The following is a 21,860-nucleotide window of genomic DNA, read 5'->3' on the forward strand; positions in this document are numbered from 1 at the left end:
TGTGTGTGTGTGTGTGTGTGTGTGTGTGTGTGTGTGTGTGTGTGTGTGTGCTACCTCTCATCCCGTCACTGATATAATGTAGCTCTCTGTGTAGTGGTAGCTTGCTCTCAGCACTGACACTGCACAACCAATAGGATTTATTACATTTATACCTTCTACAATGACTCCACACACCAAACATAAACGATAAAAGGTGTATAAAAGCCCTTGGAATAAGCTATAAAAATGACTACCAGCTCAATATCTCCACCACAGTTCAGAAGCGTGCCTTCCCTCTCAAAAAGCCAATATGCCTCGACCCTTTCTAGGCCTAACCCAAACAACATCTTCTGGCTCAATTCTAACAAATCATATTCTGGAAATTTCTCTGTATTTGTCAAGACTTCTCAACCTTCCAAGTAGAGTGACCTGGTACGTATTCATGCACACACCTCCAGCTCCTCCAATAGCGTCTCATTTGACACATATTACTTTTCGTTGTAGCTTATACTAAAAGAAAAACACCCTCTCTGTTCTCTAGTTACTGTCCCTTGCACTTACTCTATACATGACGTGTTCTGCTGCACCACATATTTACGTCGCTCTGGAAAGCATCAGCTAAATGCCTCGAAAGTGACCCTAATAAAACGGTAAATCCTGCCATTAAACATGCCGATGAAGTCAGCTCTTTTAGTGTCTCTTAAGAGGAAAGGGGTAACAAGGTTGGCCATTGCTTATAAAGAAAAAGAGAGAGAGAGAGAGAGAGGGAGGGAGAGAGGAGTCACAAGCAGAGCAAGAGAAAGAGTTAGGCTGAGACAGTGAAAGAGAAAGAGAGGGAAGAGAAAGAGCGAAAGGAAAAGTAATGGGAAACATGGTTAAGAACATAAACGGAGAAAGGAGTAACGGAACAGGAAACTGAGTGATAGATAGAAAAGTAGACGAGAAAGTTATGTGGTGCAGAGAATTTAAGATATGTGACGTTCAAGAGCTGTAAAAGCTGCAAACCAAAGAAATCAGACAAAACTAACAGCAAGACTAAATTGTAGCTGCAGTGCAGTTTGGGGTAGAAGATACCCAACTCTAAGCATAAGGAAAGTCTGAAATATTTTGTGCTGAATAAGGTGACGCAGAGGTAAACTGTATCCCTGGAACACTGTTCAATACTAGGGGGATTATTAGATACAGTTTATGATGTATTGCTCCAGCATCAAAAGGCTCGCCCTTAGTGGCTAAAATGATGAGGTATAATGCAAATACAGCACACAGAGTAAGTGATGATCTTAAACTTGTCTCTTTTTGCTGATAGAGCGTGTATCCAAAAATATTTAGCATGAGAATAAATAAGGAATAAGTTAAAAGCTGGTTAAAAGCTTGTTATTTTACATTATGCACAACAGAAATACAAGACTGACTTTGGATGTCTGTCATTGATTATGAGTTTAAGTAATTACAAAAATGATGCTCCGTGAGATATCCCTCTTTCTTGAGCTGATTAAAGTACTGATCGTTTCAGGAAAAAAAAAGTCTGCAGTGCTTGTTCCCAGTCAAGTGCTGAGCAAGGCAATGTACATTTGGAACTGAATCATAGAGTCAAGGCCAATTAGTGGTACCATCTCCATTTCTTTCTCCCTCTCTCTCTCTCTGTCTCTGTCTCTCTCTCTCAACCCCAGAGCGCAAAAAAGGGATAGATAGAGAGAGATATAGAGAGAGGAAGAGAGAGAGGGGCCTGTACAATAAACAGGCCATGCTCGAAAAGAACAGAGCCGAGCTCCATCCTGTTCCTGTGAAGTGAGCAAACCAGAGCCAAGCGCAGCATTCTGCTCCACGGCTGCCTCAGCAAAAACACAATATGTTGGCACTAAAGGGCCGCACTGGCAGGAACTCGCACCCCAATGAATATCATCAGCTTTATGATACTGTATGCTTATCTGGCCAGAACATCTACCTGGAATATACCAGGGAGGGGCTGAACTTCACTGCATGATGAAAATGAGGAAAATGCGGACTACACAACACACATTATGACAGGACTACAGTTATGCTGTCTACAGGTGGGATACTATGGACTGTATCACAGCTTCATCAAAATTAACTGGCTGCTGAGGGATCATGATGAAAATGTGGCCATGACTTAATTGTGTGCATTCTCAAGATTTGTTACCACTATCGCTCTTTTGTTAAGTCAAACCTAGTTGACTGAAAAGGAACTGAGGTGGCTCAGCAGGCTAAAATACATACTGTGTACTCAGGATGTTGAGTGTCTGGATTAGACTGTTGACCTTTGATGCATATTATTACAGCCCTCTCATCTCTCCACTGTATCCTGCTCAGCACCAAAAGAGCCCTTAGAATAGCCATTAAAACAATCCTTTGAAATTTGACCAAAATGGCCTTAGATAACTCACTCTCCTTGTACCCAAAGTGTCTACTACTTGTCCAGCAGTACATGCATAAATCCAGTGAAAAACAGTTGCTAAAAACAAGAACTGTGGTTTGAACGGATTTGAAATGGTTAGTGTAAGGGAGTGAGTCCAAATTAGAGGCCCGAAAGGCCTGTGATGATAAGATCAAAATTTTCTCCATGTTAATGAGAAGAAGATGCGATTAGCTTGGGAAGATCATTCCTGGCCTTATTAGTTTGTAGATAACATTTTGTTCATCATACATCATCATATGAAGCCATCCATCACTATCACATGAGCATATGGCCGACTAGCATGGTCAAGATTAACGCCAAATTTTGGTACAAAGTTTGAAATATCGCTGGATGGTAAGAGGTACAGGGCACTGAATTAGACTGTAGAATCATACAATCTCATTATGCATTACATGTGAGTAATAAAATGCATGACCAGATTGTCCTTATGCAATGCTGCTGCCAACTGTGTATGCAAGCCTTTCTGGTGCACTATTTTTTTTTGCCCTGCTGTGTGAGAGGCACTGGTAAGTCTGTGATATGGTATGATGACAATTCATTTTCCACAGGGACAAAATACTGTATCTGCAAAATAATTTCAAATTCAGGCATTGTGATGCGCTCAGATCAATCAATGTAATCTTGAAATTGTAAGAACAATTGTGTCTTAATTTTGTTAAAATCAGATCAGTGGCGTCTGAGATGTCTGAGAATGGCAGAATGCCATGGCAAGAGGCACCACTATCCCTAGTTTCCCCAAGATCCACTCAGTGGTGACAATCAGTTAGCTTACATGCACACAAGAAATCAGATTATTGAGAGTAACCAGGTTATTGCAGGAAATCAGGTAACTTGTATACATGCACCACATTAAGCCAGTTATTCAAAACCTCATATACATATGCACCCCCAATAACAGGGTTTGCATAAAGAATGAAATAATGAATAATGAAATTAAGTCAATGAAGAAACCACTCAGTCCTAATGCAAGAAAGCTATTGGCAGTAAAACAAAACCCAATTGATTAAGCAGAAGTTTGTTAAATCAATTGAGTGCTGTGTTTATTTAATAAAACACCCCTAACAAGTACGTTCAAGTCAATGAGCTCTTCTGCTTCTGCTTCCTACCACTCTATCAAAACAGTCAGCCAATATTAACACTGCTGAGGGTTCGATGCCAGCAGATTCAGTTACACTTTTCAGCTAATACTTCCTGCCTTCAGAGAAGGTGCTGCAACGTGGCACCCATAGTACAACCCGTCCATTGGCCATAGCCTGTCAATGGCTCCAAGTAGTACCCAAGCAACTATCAGGTTTCCCAAGCAACATCAATCTCCATGGGGATGATGAAATGTGTGGCAGGCTGGCCAGTGCCGAGCTGAACAGAATGCTGTGCACTGGGAATTCCAACTGGGATTAAAGCGCAGGATAGTGTAACCTGGCTGATTCTGCTTGGCACTGCCCCGCTGGAAGTGCACTACGCTCTTGGAAACTACTGCTGCAATGCTGAGCCGCCCACAAGACGAATGGTCCGGGAGATTCTGTCGTGCTTATGTGGAACATAATCAAGAGAGAGGTCTTCTGGCTGCCTCTGGCTTTTACCAAAGAAGCAGTCCCATGTTAAAGGTTTGATTAAATAATGGCAATAGTGGACAGTTAGACTCATATTTTCCCTTGTATTTTCCCCCATATACATTAAGGATGATAGTCAGCAGGCATGTTGTTAGTTTGCCTCATATTTTTGAACATGAACAAAGGGCAGGCAAATTCATACAATAATCTATGCTAAATAGTGAAACTAGTAGTGAAACTATCCTAGTTCTTGAAACTGAAATAGGTAAGATTTTTATTAGCAGGGCAAAAATATGTTAGCAAATGTTTTCATAGCTACAGGAACATTGCTCTGGAGCACACCTGTTAAAAAGTTTGGAGGCTTGCTGTAGCAGAACTGATGTGAGAAAGCGCACAAATCGCATATCAGGCTGAATGCTTTGCTATCCCTCACTTCTTTTGATATAAGGTTTGATTGGTAAAATAATCCTCAGCATGCTGTGCTAATAAGCTAACTGCAGAGCTGCCAACTCTCACGCATTGGCCGTGAGACTCACGCATTTGATTGGCTTCACACGCTCTCACGCCACACCTCCGATTTCTCACGCTGAAGTGCTCATCAAGAGCCTTTTTTTCTTGACTAAAAACGATTCTGTTTATCTGTGATCTATCTGGGCCATTTTTACAAGAGGCCCAGCCAATCAGAAGAATCTTTTCGATCAATCAGGGACTTCCACTCACCCCACCGGCATATTATCCAATGAAATGAATGAGTTAGAGGCTACTCACATTACAAAGTTTGTACCGCGCCCAAGCGTTCGTGCACGAGCACATGCACGGTCACGCACGCAGCGCGAACGTGGATACGGTGTAAATCATGCAACTTTTCTCCTTCCTCCGCAAAATCGCTTAATGCGCGCAGTGCGATTACCGGCAAATCGTCGCGTTGCGCAATCAATAATGAACCATGTTGTCTGTGTCTGAAGGAGGAAGTTACCTCCAAAACTTAAGGTAAATAAACATCCCTATGTGTGATTACAAGGTAGCCTACAAAAACGTCTTTTAGTTAAAAGGAAGACATGATGAATGTATTTGAACTAGGCTTAGGCTATAGGCTATTGATTTATGATGACGTCGGGCCATGCGTGTGTCGTATTTCAACGTGATGATGTACATACCGGCGGCAATCGCGCTTGAGAGTGTTGTAATGTGTAATGTGCCCCCCCCCCCCCCCCCCCCCCCCCCCCCCCCCCCACACACACACACACACATCAAATCTCACTCCAAGAAGTTTTGAAAAGTTGGCAGCTCTGTAACTGTTAACTGTTAACTGTTAACCACTGCTGGTTGAGCCTAGCAGAGAATATCAGGTGCAGGTGATGAGTCAATCAAACAAGGGCAGGGGGCGTAAAAACTGAGGTCGTGTTCTGACTGGATCGCTCCACTCTTATGTGCAGTTTAATAAAGTTTTATGCACTCAATCGCGGCAAGAAAAAAAAAAAAAACATTTTAAAGAATAATGGCATATTTTATTTGACTATCCCTTTAAAATCTAAATTTAAAGCTTGCAAGTCATAACTTGTGTTGGCGTGGATGATTCCACCTCCCTTCATCCTCCTGGGATGTGTGATAATGGCTGTATCACCAGGGTTGGAAACACACAGGGATTGTAACAGGGAAATGAGCCAAACACAATAAAATGAATGGCTTTGTTTAGTAAGACGTTTAATGAGATTTTATAGAGGCTTGTACTGTGCAGCATATCCCTTAACTAGGGTGAGCACATTTGACTGTGACATGTAGCAGTAGTCATTACTGAAACCCCCTAAGCGTTTATCTTGCACTTATCAGTGTCTGCCACAGCCTATTCACAAATGTAGAACCTGAAATCCAAGTAAGGGGAGCAAATGTTAAATTTTGAGACAAATCCTTTTTAAAGCAGAAGCACTAAGTAGTAACATGCATTAAAAAATAGGGGCTTACTATTATTACTAATTAAGTCTTCTCCTTGCTCATATTCAAAGAATAACATACGTGCCCTGATCTTAAATGCAAAAAATCATTTTAACCAACTAGTCTGGCTATTTTCCTGCAGCACTTTGTCTAAATCAGATTGCTGTGGTGTGGTGGAAGCTACCACTTCATGCCTATTGAAAGCATTGACAGTATTGACACTGGAGAGGGTGTGGGTTGATCATGACTGAATGTGGGCAGTCACGTTACATAAGCAACAGTCCACTTCTCTGACTAAAACGGCACAAAACAGACACACCATGTGTACTTTATATCTACTGCTCAGTTCACTCTCAAAGAAAAGCTGTTCAAAGTTCATACTTCAACATTATTAGAAGCAAGATAGATCCTTATGGGAGAATAGCTACAATGCATCAGTATGACACTAATAATTAATTAATTAATAAGTAGAAGGAAAAGAAGAAAAAGAAGAAGAAGAAGTAATATATATATATACTGTCTCTGTTAAATATTACTGTTAAAGTATTCTGCTGTGTTTAGAGAACAAACACACACACGCACACTATTCAAGTGCAACCAGCGTCTTTCCTTTCCCCTAACAGCATCAACAAAAATTTGATTGGTCTATGTGGGTGCCATCCACACCTCCCCAGTCTCTTGACCTATTTGGACAATATGAGAAAAACAATAATGGTGACCAGGTACACAAACACACATACAGTACAGAGAAAGGGGTGGCTTATGTAACACAAGTCAACAACTATTTCTATACCTAATGAATCAGTTAAGCAGTTAAGTGAGGACACTGTCCTTATAAATTCCCTATAAATTTACCCAATAAGAGTTAAATGTGAGATTTGGTAGTTGCTGAGATGTGCATGGTTACGTGTCATCGTCTGCACTGATTCTCCATCAATATATTTTAATCAACAGAAATAAAAAGCATTTCAGGCATTTCAAGCATTTCATTTCAAGAGCAACACCGACGTATTGCTTCCATTTTTTTAGGTGAAAAAACATGCTCTGACACTTACAGAGCTCCTCCGAGAAACAAGCCTGCTGTGCTCTAACTCTTGGTAACAAAGGCTGAGACAGTGCCAGGGGGATACAGCTGCTGAGGAATGAAATGTGATGTGACTGCTCTCCCTTGAAGCCCTGCTTCTGCAGCACTTAGCTAATTCTACTGAGGAACACAGCGGTGTCGCACAAAGTCTAGGTTGGAGCACAGAGATGGGTCATGGGAATATTAAAATGGGTTTCCAAAATATTCAGATTTTTTTTTTTTTTTTTAAATCACAATTAAAATCTGCCGTTCATTATCTGAGACTCAAAGTGAAGGAGTGAAAGGAAGGGTTAGACGAAATTAATGACCACTGGCACTGACAACAGGTTGGGGTGGGGTGGTGGGGGGTGCAATGGCAAGTCTCCAAGCTCACAATATGTCTGGTATTTGTGTCAGCAAAACTGCTTCCTTGTTATGGGCAACCCCCCCGGACCTGCACGCGCGCACATGCACGCATGCATACACACACACACACACACACACACAAACACAAAAACAGCTAGGCTGGTGGGATCCTGAACGATCCTCTCATTCTGTTGCTCTCCTCAGTTACACTATCCAGACAGGCTTTCTGTTACATAATAAAAATGTGTGTGTGTGTGTGTGTGTGTGAGAGAGAGAGAGAGAGAGAGAGAGAGAGAGAGAGAGAGAGAGAGAGTGCGGGGGTCAAGTATCAACCATCCGGATGTCTCACTGATGGCACATCTTAATTTATACACACACCTGTAACACATCAATACACAAAAAACACACTGACATTGACACACACACACAAACACACACACACAAACACACACACACACACACACACACACACACACACACACTATAAATGGGACAATATGAAAATTAAAAATCACAATCATCATGACCAAAATGACCATGTTTTTTGACATTATTGCAATTATGCAATTATGGCAGTGTTGTTAAAATGTGCTGAAAATGTTAAATAATTACTAATACACACTGAGGTCATTTCATCCTGTTTGTATTGAAAATCACAACTTAAATTAGAAGAGTGCAGGCATGTCTCCCCTTTCCCAGGCTACCCTATGTGCTGAGCAACAGTTGGGAGAGACTCAGCAGACGAGTGTATTGTCAAACGCTGTTCAAAATAGAAATTAAATGACTGTATGATTCAAATATAATACAGTACAGTAAGACAAGATACCGTAAAACTCCCAAAGCCTCTCGAGTTTAGCTGTTTCTTGTTTTATCTGTATCTGTTTCACTTTATAACACACATTATACCAGAGGTTGGAACCTATGGCTTGCGAGGATGATGGACTGTTTGCATTTAATACAACCATTGCCCTTTGCCAACACATGAAATGCACAGCACAGCATAGCACATGCATTATGGATGATTACTGCCATGTTCATAACAGGTACACACCGTGTGCATGTGTCAGATAGGCAAAAACAGAAAACACAACGATACATTTCAAGTTGCTAGACTGTACGTACTGCAAGAAACTAGACACAAACACACACACACAAGCCTACTGGAGTCTAACAGGGGTGTATAATAACCAGTATGAATCTGCTGTTCTCCTCCCACACTGCTCAGTTCACTCAGCAGCACTCACCTTGAATGTGTTTACATGCACAGCAGTTCATTTAACACACAGCATGTCCGATAGATTAAAAATCTGGATCTTAATGTTAACCTGTATTTTTTTTTTTATTGCAAAATCAACTCATATGTTACTACCTGATATATGTGACTACCTGATGAATAAACAGAATTAGCTTATAGAGCTACAGATTATTATTATAATTATATCAACACATTATTAATATAAGAGCTTATAGGGGTTCTAAAGAATGTAAATGATGCTAACAAGCTCAAATAAAAAAAAAATTGACATTGATTATCATAAATGACTAATCTATCTATCTTTATGTGTAGGTATCTGCATGACAAACACTTCTCCGGTTCCAAACAGGTTGGCTCTGCCTCGCTCTCCCAGCGGATCTTTGGTTGCCATAGTTTCATCCATTAACACACCTGCCAAGCTCACAGGTCCCCCATGTACAATCTCTTTCTCTGTATCTCTCTTTTTCTCTGATAATCACCGACTCTGACCTAAAAAACAGACCAGCTGTGACATGATCTGCACACCTAGGGCAGCCAGACAAGGGCAAAGAAGCAAATGGTAGACAAATATACAAAAAAAAAAAAAACAGATGTGGAGAAAGAGTTGATGTATTGAATCTAACAAGCGTGCACATCTACGGGAACTGGGGAAGAAGAAATTACATGATGATTCATCTGTGGGTGATGGACTAGTCGATAAAAGCAGTGCGAGTCAGATAAACTAAATGAACCATACATGAGATCCAGCATTACTTTCAAAACGTCAATATGAATGAGCACTTGATATTTAATTGCTACTCACCTTTTTGGAGTATGTATGCCTTTGATTATTAATGGGACACTACTAAGCACTGACATTTTATATTTTGTTCTGTTATATAAAATTTCATCAGATATTTTGTGTCTTTCAGAGTCATTAATCAAGCTAATAGATTGTTACCTGATAAACTCAAGTGCCAGTAGAGAACCTCTTTCCTCTACTTACTGACATGTAAAATGAAATCATTGGTTTTAATCGCAAAATGTCTGCCAAATCATTTTCCTTTCAGAGCCCCTCCGTCCAGTGGCCTCCACTGCTTTCAAATTTCTTAGCTCCTCTAAAAAATGTTCTTCTCAACACATATGTTTAATTGCAAAGTTCACAGTTTTGTTTTCAAATTATATCTCCTCTTCCACAATAACTGAACAGCACAAAATGCAACCTGTGCGATAATGGAAAAAACTATGGCAACACTTTTTAAAAGAGAAAAGGAGAATTTGGCTACCAGAGCAATAATGGTTGGATTCTCAATGTTTAATAATAGATATTAATGTCACATTTTAGGTTATGATTTTTTTTCCCCAAAATCAACACCTCATGTGACATTAGATCTTTGTAACTTCGGTTAGAAAGGTGGCGCAAGTACTCCGCCGTTCCTCCTACCGCCGCAAGGGAGGAGAGAAGGCACGGAGTGGGTTTGACACAGTCGATTCATTTTAAACCAATCAAATGAGCCCCTGTCCTCGCCTTTAAAATGCGCTGCGCGAAGGCATAATGAACGTTTACACAATTGACAAGGAGGTCTACTGCCGCAGGCGGAGCGGAGCTGGCGTAGTGCAACTTTGGCTCACAGGCGCGCAGTGCGCACACGTCACCAAAACCTCACAGGCAGGTTTCTGGAATGTCAGGCACATTAACAATGCAATAAATACCGACAAAAAACACTATACCACATAAATTTATCTCCATATCGACTGTCCCATCACAACTGATGTCAGATCAAAGGAGATTGGCACTGTTTGTGCTGATTGTGAGGTTTGGTGACATGTACGCACTGCCTGCCTGTCAGCCAAAATTGCACTCCCCCTGCTGCGCCGCCACTCCCATCTCAGCGCACCTCGGTCTGCCAAAATACGAAACTGTGCGCCCCTCGGGTTGCGCTGGTCAAAAATAGCTCTGCGCGGGGTTCGCCTCACTGCGCCACCCTGCGCTGTGCCGGGAAAATAGAGCCCATTGTCTCAGCTTGGCTTGTGAAGATATTCCTTTTTGGAGCTGCTTGTTACTGGCTACAGATCATATATTTTACCCAGTGAAACTTTACAGTGAGAATCAAAGTGGGACTGGAACTGAATCTTGAGGGACGCCACATTTTCTATTTGCAGGGTTGCTGGGCATTTCAAGAGATTCCCACGTAGTACTGCATCAGTTGGTCAATGACAGTGTCATGATCAGTGGCACCAAATGATGCTCTCTCTCTCACACACACATACACACACAGACACAGAGCTTAACAATAAAAGCACAGTTCTATTCAACATATCAGCATTCCAGCTGGCTTTGCATTGGTCCATTTTTACCTCTCAAGTCATGTCTGCTGGAGTCAATGGTGTTTATTGTGACCTCTCCATCTGTCCGAGTTAGCATTGAAAATGGTCCACGCATCACATTACAATAATTGTTCTGACTTAACAATTACACACTTGTGCTTAAGTGATATACACAAGCACACTAGTGGTCGCTTCAACCTATACTTGTGCTCACAAGGCTGATGCAGCTGTCAAGTGCACTGATACTTTATTTATTTTTCAGTCATAAGTTTTCTTGTTCCTTTTGTTTTGTTTTTACAAAGCTGATAGTATTAATCCATTATTGATTTAGGTGTTATTATAATAATCCAATACAGATCTCCACAGAGAAAGTACTTTTTTGTGGAAGGCAGGGATAGCAGGAAACAAAATATTCTGCTGGTATGATCCAACTTAAAAGGAACTTAGAAGGACCCCACACAGAATCGCTTAGGATTTTTAGACTTCAGGCTTTAGACTGAAGTTATGAAAATGTAGATTAGGCACGTAACTTGATGGTGGAGTCTATAAGGTCCTCTATATCATTGACTCAACTCACTGATAATTTATGTGCTTTAGTCCACATTTTTGAGTTGAGTCTAAAGGTTCTCCCTTAAATCAACCCTTGGCAAGCTTGCACGGTGTACCTTTAAGAGATAGAACAGAACAAGTGATGACAACAGAGCTGCTATTTGCGACACAAGTTGTTCCACTGTGTACTGTCATCAAGGGGGACACACTTCTATTCTGCCAAGGGAGTGCCATCCTTCTTCATAAAATAGATAAGAGCAAGCTAAAATAATATAGATTGCTCTTCTAAAACAGCGAGTCTTGCTGCTATGTGTTCTTACATTAGTAATGACGAAAATGCAAATGTTTTCTCACTGCTATAATTCTTTATGTATAGGCGGAGGACATCCTCAACATTTGAAAGCATCTTGTGATGTTTTCTGACCCCACCTCCCTTCCCCTGATTCATTACACTGTGTATGTTGTCATCCACAAACCATGTGTCACAGAGGGTGACTTCCATGGTGGAATGCGTAATGGCACTGAGCCACTGATAACATCCAGCTTTTTCTGGTACAGAGGGCGCCCTTGGGCACCATCCACGTCTGGAAGGTAGTCCCTACAGATGTAAGTTTGTCGGACTATGGGGGAATATACGACCGGTGGTCAATTACACATGCTGGCACGCAGACTGAGAGCTCAACACACGTCCTGGGGTTCTGAATCTGGGGGCTGATCTGCTGTCGAGGGGTGCGCCGCCATATGGAGAATGGACTCTGCATCTAGCTTTTGTGATGCAAGTGTGGATGTGCTACAGCTGAGCCATGGTGGATATGTTCGCGTTAAGAGAAAATATAGAGTCCACTGCTTAAAAAAAGTATTCGAATACTGATTTTGATGTTGATTGTCATGGTAACAATCGAAGCTTCGAAGCATTCAGGTCAGCTCTAACATCAGTGATGTTATTGTTACCATGGTTCTATCACCACGGATACCCCCTTTTCCCTAGCAACAGGTTGGGAGTGGAGGAAGCAATCTTCTCTTTCTCCTCTATTTCGGCTGACTACTTTCTGCTCCTCTGTCCTCATTCCTGGTGTTGTCTACACTCTTTTTTTCTCTTCTCTCTCCTCCTCTTCGTCCCTTCCCTCTTCTCAGAGTCCCTCTTCGCTACAAATCGAAGCGACAGCACAGTCATCTCTGATCACCGCTGGTGCTGCCTCAAAACGGACATGGGAGGTTCCCACCCCAGATCCTGTCACTCCTCTCATCTCTCTCCTCCACAGATCCTCTTTTCTCTTTCTTCCCCTCCTCCATCACCCTGTTTCTCTTCTCCTTTCTCTAATCAGTACTGTTCATTCTTTCTCCTCTCACCAATTTTCCTCTCTCTTGCTTTTGTTCAACTGATCCTCTCGCTCTCCTCCTCCTTTCCTCTCCACTCTTCCTCTCCAACATTTCCGACTCCTCTACTCCTCTGTTTTTTTCTTCCTCCTCTCTATCTGTCCATTCCAAACCCCTGTTTGCATTCTTCACACATAATGAGAATCATTAATCTTGGTTCCTATGGGACTAACGCAGAAATATCAGCTCTGGCTAGAAGTAAACAAAGCCCCTCCCACCCAAAGGACATACTATCAATATTAAAAGATGAATTAAATTTGTGTATTCCTTGTTATTATCTCTCCTTGTCCAGTGGCAGAGACAGAATCACCTGTTACACAGCAGCAGAAGACAGAGAGGACACCAGTGTGTGTGTCTGTGTGTGTATACAGGAAAACAATTAAGAACAGCTGACTACACATAACGCACAAGCCTATAGAATAGAGATGCTTAGCCTGCAGCTTTTTCACAGTAGTATGCAAAGAATCGTGCGCACACACACACACACACACACACACACACACACACACACACACACACACACACACACACACACACACACACACACACAGAGACACTGGATTGTGCTTCTAGACTTGAGACAATGACTAACATTTTTGAACCCCTGAGCCTAATCTCAACGCTTAATCCTTTTCAATTTAGTCCTAATGTCAAATTCTAAAGAAAGAGGAACTCCCTTTCCCAATGAGGTGCAGCGAAAGGATATTTGGATGCTTCAACGGTGGTTAAAGCAAGTATTACACACACACACACACACACACACACACACAGACACGCGGTCTCCACCCACCCTGCCAGACAGCCAGCTAATGTGGGACTATAAATCCTAACATCTTTGCTAAGCACAAGGAAAGCAATTTAAATCAAAGAGCAAGAGGAGGCATTTTCCATGTCACTGGCTTGATGAATTATTGCCAAATTGGTTAATTATTTCATGATGTAAAAAGATGCTACCATGCATTAATAACAGCTATTCTTCAAAAAAAAAAAAAGACTATTATATTATTACCATTGTTCATGATGCAGATATATTTGCTTATGTACCTGTCACATTGTGCGATTAGAACAGCAGAAAAAATATACACAGAAATTAATAATGTTGAGAGAAATATGCAATAACAGTCTCGTTCGATGCAATATGTTGATTTAAATACAGTTGACTGGGTAGGAACTCCCTTCCTCTGGTCTTCCCCTTCTCATTCTTAACGGTAATCTCTCCTTTCTCTCTCGTCACTCCCCCTTTTCTTTTCCCTTTGCACTCCTGTCCTACTTCTCTTCTCCTCCTTCCTCACCTCATCCTCCTTTTCCTTCCTGCACTGCTTTTTCTCCCCACCATTTCTCTACGTCTCCCCCTCTTCTCCTCCACTACCGGTGTCGCTCTTTTTTGCTTTCATCCTCGTGCCCTCTTTTTGTTTCTCTAAGTTCACCATCCTTTCCTTTTTCTCTCCTCCGTATTAGCCGGTTAACAGGTGCTTAATACCAGCCTTCACCAGCATCGCTCACTGCTAGGAGCTTTAAAAAGCAAAACAGGATTTGTATTCAACTTTCTAAACAAAGTAGGAAATGTCTTGTCAGAGACCCAGGATTTTTCATGAATTGCTACCATCAAATTACTGTAAGATCACAAATTTCCAAGCATCTTCCTATTTTTGATGTGAACTGTTAAGAATAATCCAGCATACATGAATCAAAAGAATAATCTCACCAATATCTGGGAAGCAATGTTTATCCTCTGTGTGGAGTAAGAGACACAAAGAACATCCTGACAAAATAATTATGCACGGAGTCAATAAATCATCTTCATTCATTAAATTATCGCTAACAAAGACACAAATAACAAGAGTCTGTGCAACGCAAGTACAACGCTGTCTTCAAATCAGTGACAAACAAAGGCACCAAATTGAATGATCACAACAAAAAAGATGTGGGTTCATTAACAAATGTGACAAAATAACTTCATGAGGAACGATAACCTGAAATAAACAAATCAAAACAACCAAGACAACGCGGCCAGTGGTATCAGCTGACTAAAAATCAGACAAAAATCCATCTTTAGTGTTTTTAAAGATGAACAAATAATGACAAGGCACGGCAGGATTACCCAGCCCTCTGTCTGTCTCTCTGCCTGACAGCACTCAAATTTCTCTCTTTTTGTTCCAGCTCAACAAGCCACACCATGTTGTTTACAAAGCCAAGTCGCACTTATTTTTTTTTCTTTTTTACCTTCTTTCCTTTCTTCTTACGATGAGCCGGCTTCCCTGTAGCCTTCTCTTTAACCTCCTCGCTCATTGCAGCAGCTGTGTGTGTATGTGTATGTGTGTGTGTGTGTCCCCACAGCTGTGTGTGTGTGTCCAAAAAGGGTTTTAATCCAGCATGGAGAGGCAGGGAAGAGTGGAGTGGCAGCCACTCTCAGCGCTCACAGCGACCAACTCGCCTGCTCGCTCACACCCACTTTCACACACACTCAAAGCATGCACGCACGCACGGCCGCACGCACGCACGCACACACACAAAAACACACCCTCTATACATGGGGAGAGGAGCCAGTGAGGCTAGCTGGCTGGAGCGATGGAGAGGCTGGGATGTATGTACACACTCTCTCCCTGTCTTTCTCTTTCTCTCTTTCTTTCTCTCTCTCACTCACACTTTACTTGCACCTGTCTGTGCTTGTGCTTGCCTCCCACACACTCCACAAGTGAGAGCAAAGCAGCAACAAACTAGAGGCTTCAACATTTATAGCAATCAAAGCCAACTCGTCGGCAAGCCTGTGTGTGTGTGTGTGTGTGTGTGTGTGTGTGTGTGTGATAGACAGAAAGTCAAAGATAACATGTTTGACAAGCGAAAACAGCAAAGAAAACGAGTCTGTCCTGAATGTCTATGAAGAGAAAAGCAGGGGAAAAAGTGTTTGTGCGGGCATCAACTCATAAAAAATCTGACACAGCTTCACTGCTGCTTTGATTTAATAGTAGAGGTGGAGAAAGTGTTTCTCTCTCTCCCTCCGTCCCTCTGACTTGAGGACCTGTGTGTGTGTGTGTGTGTGTGTTTGAATAGCTCTGGTATCGGCACTGATTTCATGTTTAAATTCGATTCTGATTCACAAAGTCCCGATTGGATTCAATACCGTTTTTTTTTTTTTTTTTTTTGCTTCAATCCGATTCCATATATTTAAGGATATTTCAGTTACGCTGCCAGTTTTGCAGCTCACCCTAGTGGTTTTTATATCCATAAGACATTAACACATCTGCCTTCAGGCTTGATGGTGCTGGCTCCAGGGGGTGAGCTCCCACAAGAGTTCATTCATTTGTTAAAAACATGTCATTTGGTCAAGTGAGCTTCCGTAGGCCATTCGTTTCAGCAGACGACTGCTCTCTGCAATCTGCAGGATGGACTCCAAAAAAATTGCTAGACTGCTAGTCCAGAATCAGGATTTTAAACAGCCAGCCTTATATACCTGTACTGAAACCTTGTACTGTCTGGTGAATGTAAGAATTTCTCTACAGTTAATCAAGTCAATTTATGTAGGAAAATCAAAGAGACATGCAAAAAGATAAACAAGCAGACTAAGATATTTACCAAAACAAAATTTTTCTGGAGTTGAATTCAAAGCTGCTGCTGAATCACTGTCTGTCAGTGTGAAGAAATCAAATGACACTAAACTGTTTCCATGTCGTTAGCTGTCAGTGGAGCTCCATCTCTCTCCTTCTCTTTCTCTCTCTCTCTCTCTCTCTCTTTCTCTCTCTCTCTTTCTCTCTCTTCTTACTGTCTCTCGCTCTCATGCTCTCAGGGGGAGAAAGAAAAGTGTGACAGTGAGAGACAACTTTTCAGAACAGTTTATTAGTGAGAGAAACAGAGGGACAGAGGTGGATAGAGAAAGAGAGAGAGAGAGAGAGAGAGAGAGAGAGAGAGAGAGAAGGTTTGATGCATCCATAAAAAAATTTACCTCCCTCGTCCAACTTATCAATAATGAACAAAGAGAGGAGAAACCCTAGTGGCAAATCACTGTGGATTATAGCTCTTTGCATGTGTGGACGTGTGTGTGTGTGTGTGTGTGTGTGTGTGCGGATTATGCCAGCGTGAGCCAGTTTGCCCAGTGCAATTAACTGTAACACCCACTGAGGAATGGGGAAATCAGGAGATTGTATTCGGGGACATTCATTACTGTTATTATTTTTTGCAAAGGACACAGACTTACAAACATATGTACACACACACACACACACACACACACACACACACACTGTCTGTCATTGTACGTCTCATCTATCTTGCTGCCTGCCTCTCTCTCTCACACCAATTTAAAACATAAAGCCTCTGTGTAAAGAAATCTCAGTCAAAGCAAAAGATATACAAATTAATATGATAATCTTCACATAGGTCAGGCAGAGTAAAGGGAGTTCACTGCTTTATGCCTTGTGTCACTCTGGAGGAAGAAACACCAAGTCTAACGGTAGTCCTTCCTGTTGACACTCAAGACTCTAGAGTGACACCTGCTGGCCAAGACCTGTCATAAGAACAACAACTGTTGCCCTCTAATTCATTGTCCATCAAGGTAAACCTTACAGTTGAAGGGTAAGCTTTTAAGGCAATTTTGTATTAATTATTACCAATACATATTGCCAACAGTAGCTCTCCATGACACACTTAAAATAACTGTCATATTTTCAAATGCAGGTTTCAGTGTACTGATATTTTTTCAAGTGTTGAAAACTGTCAAAAGTCCAGATATTGCACAATGTGCTTTGGATTTCATTTCAAAACAAAAGGCAACGCTTTATTTACCTCCCCCAGTTCAAACCAGGTTAAAAATGAGGAGAACCGCAACAATGATACACTTTGGTTTGCCTTCTTATTATTAAATAGACCGGCTTCATTTCAGCTTGAGCATCAGCGACGCACACTGTATTGTCTTGTGTCTCCATCCACCTCTATCTCTCTCTGCCCTGCTTCTGAGGCGTCTGCTCCTCCCACAGACTGAATTCAGTGAGACAGTCAAGCGTACATACACACACTTCACTAGTGTGCCTCCAAACCCTCACACCCAGAGGTAACACGATACTTTTACAGCTAATATTCTTTCAAACAGTCATTACAGGCCTACTGTAAATGGGAGTGGCTTTATGACTGTAAGTGCTCCATCGCCCTGATTCTAATAGGCAAAGAGTACTTGCGGTTTCAGGAGATTGGGGTTCACAAGCTCCAGTGGGTTGTTAATGGGACCGAAACAATCAGCTCAGAAGTGAGATATGGGTGCTTGTTAAAAGGATTATGGAAATTTGAGATGGGGGAGAGAACAAGGGTAAGAGAAAAGAGTGAAGTGATACCTCTCCTCTCCCAGAGATTGTTCATTTTTCTTTAAGCAGACAGAGGAGACAGATGGGGAGGATCAGAGCGAACAGACAGTTAAGGAGGAGGCTGTGTGTCTATATATAGCTGCATGTTTATTCTTGAGATTTGTATGTTACATTCCTCATCGCTGCGAGGCTAGCATGTACGAGGCACAGCAGACATGTATGTGTGTGTGGTGTTGCATGTGTGCAGGGGCTTCGTTTATGAAACTGGGTAGATTCCACAGGAAAAGTTTACAACAAAAGCCACAACAAATGCACAGCACAGCCAAAATAATCAAATTTGTAAAATCATGCGTACAGCCACCAGATGCAAACCCAATAATTGTGAAATGGTACATTCGTGCACAAGCCTCATACAACACACCTTCGCTCCCACAGGTAGACATAGATGGTTCATGAAATACCCTTCATGAAAACTGATGTGGATATTGATAACTGATGGTAAATGTGGTTATTTGCAAGACAAAAAAGAGGAATTTCCATGATGGCCTCAGTTCAGGTATCACAAAACAACAACAACAACAAAAAAAGTTTGAGTGAAAACATGTTAATGCTGCCAGGTCTGAGAGCCAGAGACTAAAAAACCTGATAAAGGCTACAGGTCAGCAATGCCAAGTTGGCATCAGAGCAACATGCAGCTGACCCAGGTATCTTAAAGGTGCCTTTTATTTTTGGAAAGTGAACCTAAATATGCATTCAACATAAAGTGATCATTTAATTGCAAAAAAACAGGCTAAAAAACAGACTTGATATGTTTTTTTTTTTTGTTGTTGTTTTTTTAATTTTCATTTTCTGGCTCAGGGTACCAGATAATGCATAGAAGATGGCTTTACGCCCAGCCACATCTTTTCCATTGCCGCTTGTGCACCATAACACAACATGACACGTCGTCATTTCAAGAACTTTTACAAAAATTCAACCCTACTGCTCAACACCTTGAATTTGTGACCATTTATTGTGACATGTGGCCCATAATTAAACTGCCAGTAGGGGGATGTTCTTGGGTAAACTAGACAGCTTCCAGACTAAACTAGCAAATGCATAATTAAGATCAGCGCTGGGTGTTCCTCTGGGATGTTACAAGTCTATGTAATGCAATACTGAGTTCAAAGGACTGACTGGAAGTGTAAGTGAAACGTTTTACTTTTTTTCACTGCTTTGCCATCAATCTCCATGTGTCATTGTGTCCAACGTGTGTACACATGGATTCTGCAGAAGTGCATAAATCCTTGAGTCAGGTTTTGTTTTTATAAACTGCAACATTTCAAAGTGTAATGTAATAACACGGAGACTGCTGTTGTGATAACGGGACACCTGGCGAATTAATCTCTGCCTTGAGACTTGCCCAAATATGAAATAAATCAATGTCAGCAGCCAAATTATTACATCTATTTGGCTGAATATGAATCCATGTACTTAAAATCAAACTTGTTCCTCTATGTTGGCATGACTTGGGCCAGCTCCACAAGCTCATTCATCATTGTGTTTGCTTGCCCTCATGCATGATGATCCACAAATGTGCCTGGTATTGTCAAGAATCAATAATCTCATTTGCCATGGAAGTTTTTTTTGTTTTTTTTTTGGTTTGTTTGTTTGCTTTTTTTCTTGCGTGAGACTGATTACCAAGAGAGGACTGAGCACAATCCAAAGGGCTTGTGTCTGCTAGTGAGAGGGTGAGTTATCGACACCAAACACTCCATTATCACTGCTAGCAAAAGGCAAACTCTGATAGAAGATAAAGAGCCTTTATATAAACGGATAGGGAGATAAACCGTGCAAGAGGCAGGAAAAAGGGGGGCTTGGTATTTGGCATTTTATTTTTTTGAGTGTGTGTGTGTGTGTGTGTGTGTGCATACGTGCAAGTGTGAGACAGAGAAAGAAGGACGTACAAGAGAGAAAAGAGAGAGAGACAGAATAGCACTACAACTGGCAAGGTTTGGTTTTGGTAAACAGCGTGTGTGTGTGTGTGTGTGTGTGTGTGTCTATACATAAGTGTGTATGTAAGGCTGATGTAAAGTTTCCAGAACCAATGCATTAAAGCTACAAAGGCATATAGCTCAAAAATTTCATTCAAATATGTGACTGTAGCTGCCACACTTGTACACACACACACACACACACACACACACACGCAACTCAAAAGAACACAAAGCCTTTTGGGAGCAACCCTTGCTGGGTGACATCACTGCTAAGAGTATCACCATGGATACGGTCATGTGACCCACCCTGTCAAACCAAAGAAACCAATATAACATGAACAGTTCAATGGAAACACAAAGACAAACACAGACAGCATAACCTAGCCCTCATACAAACACTGAGTCGAACATCTTTCTGGGAATGGGACTGAGGAAATTAATTTTCCGTTACAAATCTCAGTCTGGGGCTTGCTGTTGGCAAGAATACATGCTTTATGTTTCATCCAAATAATATTAATTAAATCTGAAAATTACAGCATGGAGCTTTAGATGGAAATGAAATGGAATGAAATAAACTTCACAGGACCATATAGTTAATTGTAGATAATCATGTTTTGCTATTTTAGTCTCCACAATTAAAAATGTTGAATAATGTTGTAGAATTAATTCATCATCAATTATCACAATATTAATAACTGTAGCAATCAAGGATATTGAAAAAAAAAATCATGAAGACCGAGTGCTGTAGTTGAAAACCGTCAAGATGTCGACATGAGATGAAGCGTAATTTTGTTCCTTAACTCGTGATAATCATGATAACAATCTGAACAATGATCGGGCCACCTTGAAAGCCACCAAGTTGCCCTGCCATGACACATTATAAAAGACTTCAAAATGACATCTAATACTGTATGACATGAGAATTTGGCTATATCACATAATTTTAATCCACAATAACAATGCTGATATCCCATGTAGAAATGCCACCTCTCCGTCTCTTAGTATCATGTGCCTTTTTTTTTGAGAGGCTGAGAGCATCTTAAAGCATGACAACATCATCAGGATGTAGCAATCACTTTACGCCCTTGTCGGTGTTCTTTAAAGAATCTGGATTTAGATTCAGATGCATGGCAATGATACCACATCAATGGCAAATCCAGGAGAAACTATATACCAAAGCTGTGGCCATTCAGATATACATGCACCAAGCTTTGGCTTATTGATTAAAATGTACTCAATGTCCTCAGTAGTACTGGAAGGTTGGATGTGTGTGTGTGAGTGTGCATTCAGGCCTGTGATATGTGTGAGAGAGACAGCAAAAGAGAGCATTTAATGACATAAACTCTGATGTGAGCTGATGAGCTACTTGCTGCAATGCATGGACTTGAAGACTGGACTTGGGTTAACCTTGCAGGAAAAATCCCCCCTCAGAGACCCCCAACGCTGCACGCCACGCTCTTTGCACAACCACCTAATAATATCAGAGGTAACAGTGTTTTTCAAAAGTCAGCCATGCCAAAAGAAACGTCTTTCTATTACTTTCCTCTCCTCCCTTCCACTCCCTTCCTCTCTCTCTCTCTACTCATTAAACAAATCACTGACAAGACATTTTTACACACTAGTGTTAGCACAGAGCTTTTCATAGGTTGATAGGTAATGGTTTAACTGGAAATGGACCTTCCACAGCCAGCAACAACACAGCTCCAATCACATCAAATGACCCTCATTATGATCCCACTAGCTATACCTGCATTGTCCTTTTAGTCTCCATGCATTAC

General features: G+C 41.3%; 1 protein-coding gene across 8 annotated transcripts in view; it reads right to left on the bottom strand.

Moving 5' to 3' along the window:
* The window catches only part of LOC115377729 (ankyrin-3-like), a 160,006-nt gene that overhangs the window by 126,059 nt on the left and 12,087 nt on the right, over window positions 1–21,860 (bottom strand). For 6 of the 8 annotated variants that reach the window (XM_030077696.1, XM_030077695.1, XM_030077690.1 and 3 more), the window contains exon 1: window positions 15,039–15,147. The exons of 1 other annotated variant lie outside the window; for it this stretch is intronic. In XM_030077696.1, the coding sequence (XP_029933556.1) occupies window positions 15,039–15,104 (66 nt within the window). In that variant the 5' untranslated portion in view covers window positions 15,105–15,147. Of the gene's footprint in view, window positions 1–15,038; window positions 15,149–21,860 lie in introns of those variants that run through there. One more of the 8 variants, XM_030077691.1, reaches the window with a different exon arrangement.

The sequence above is a fragment of the Myripristis murdjan genome, chromosome 19, assembly GCF_902150065.1.
Source record: "Myripristis murdjan chromosome 19, fMyrMur1.1, whole genome shotgun sequence".
Taxonomy (NCBI): domain Eukaryota; kingdom Metazoa; phylum Chordata; class Actinopteri; order Holocentriformes; family Holocentridae; genus Myripristis; species Myripristis murdjan.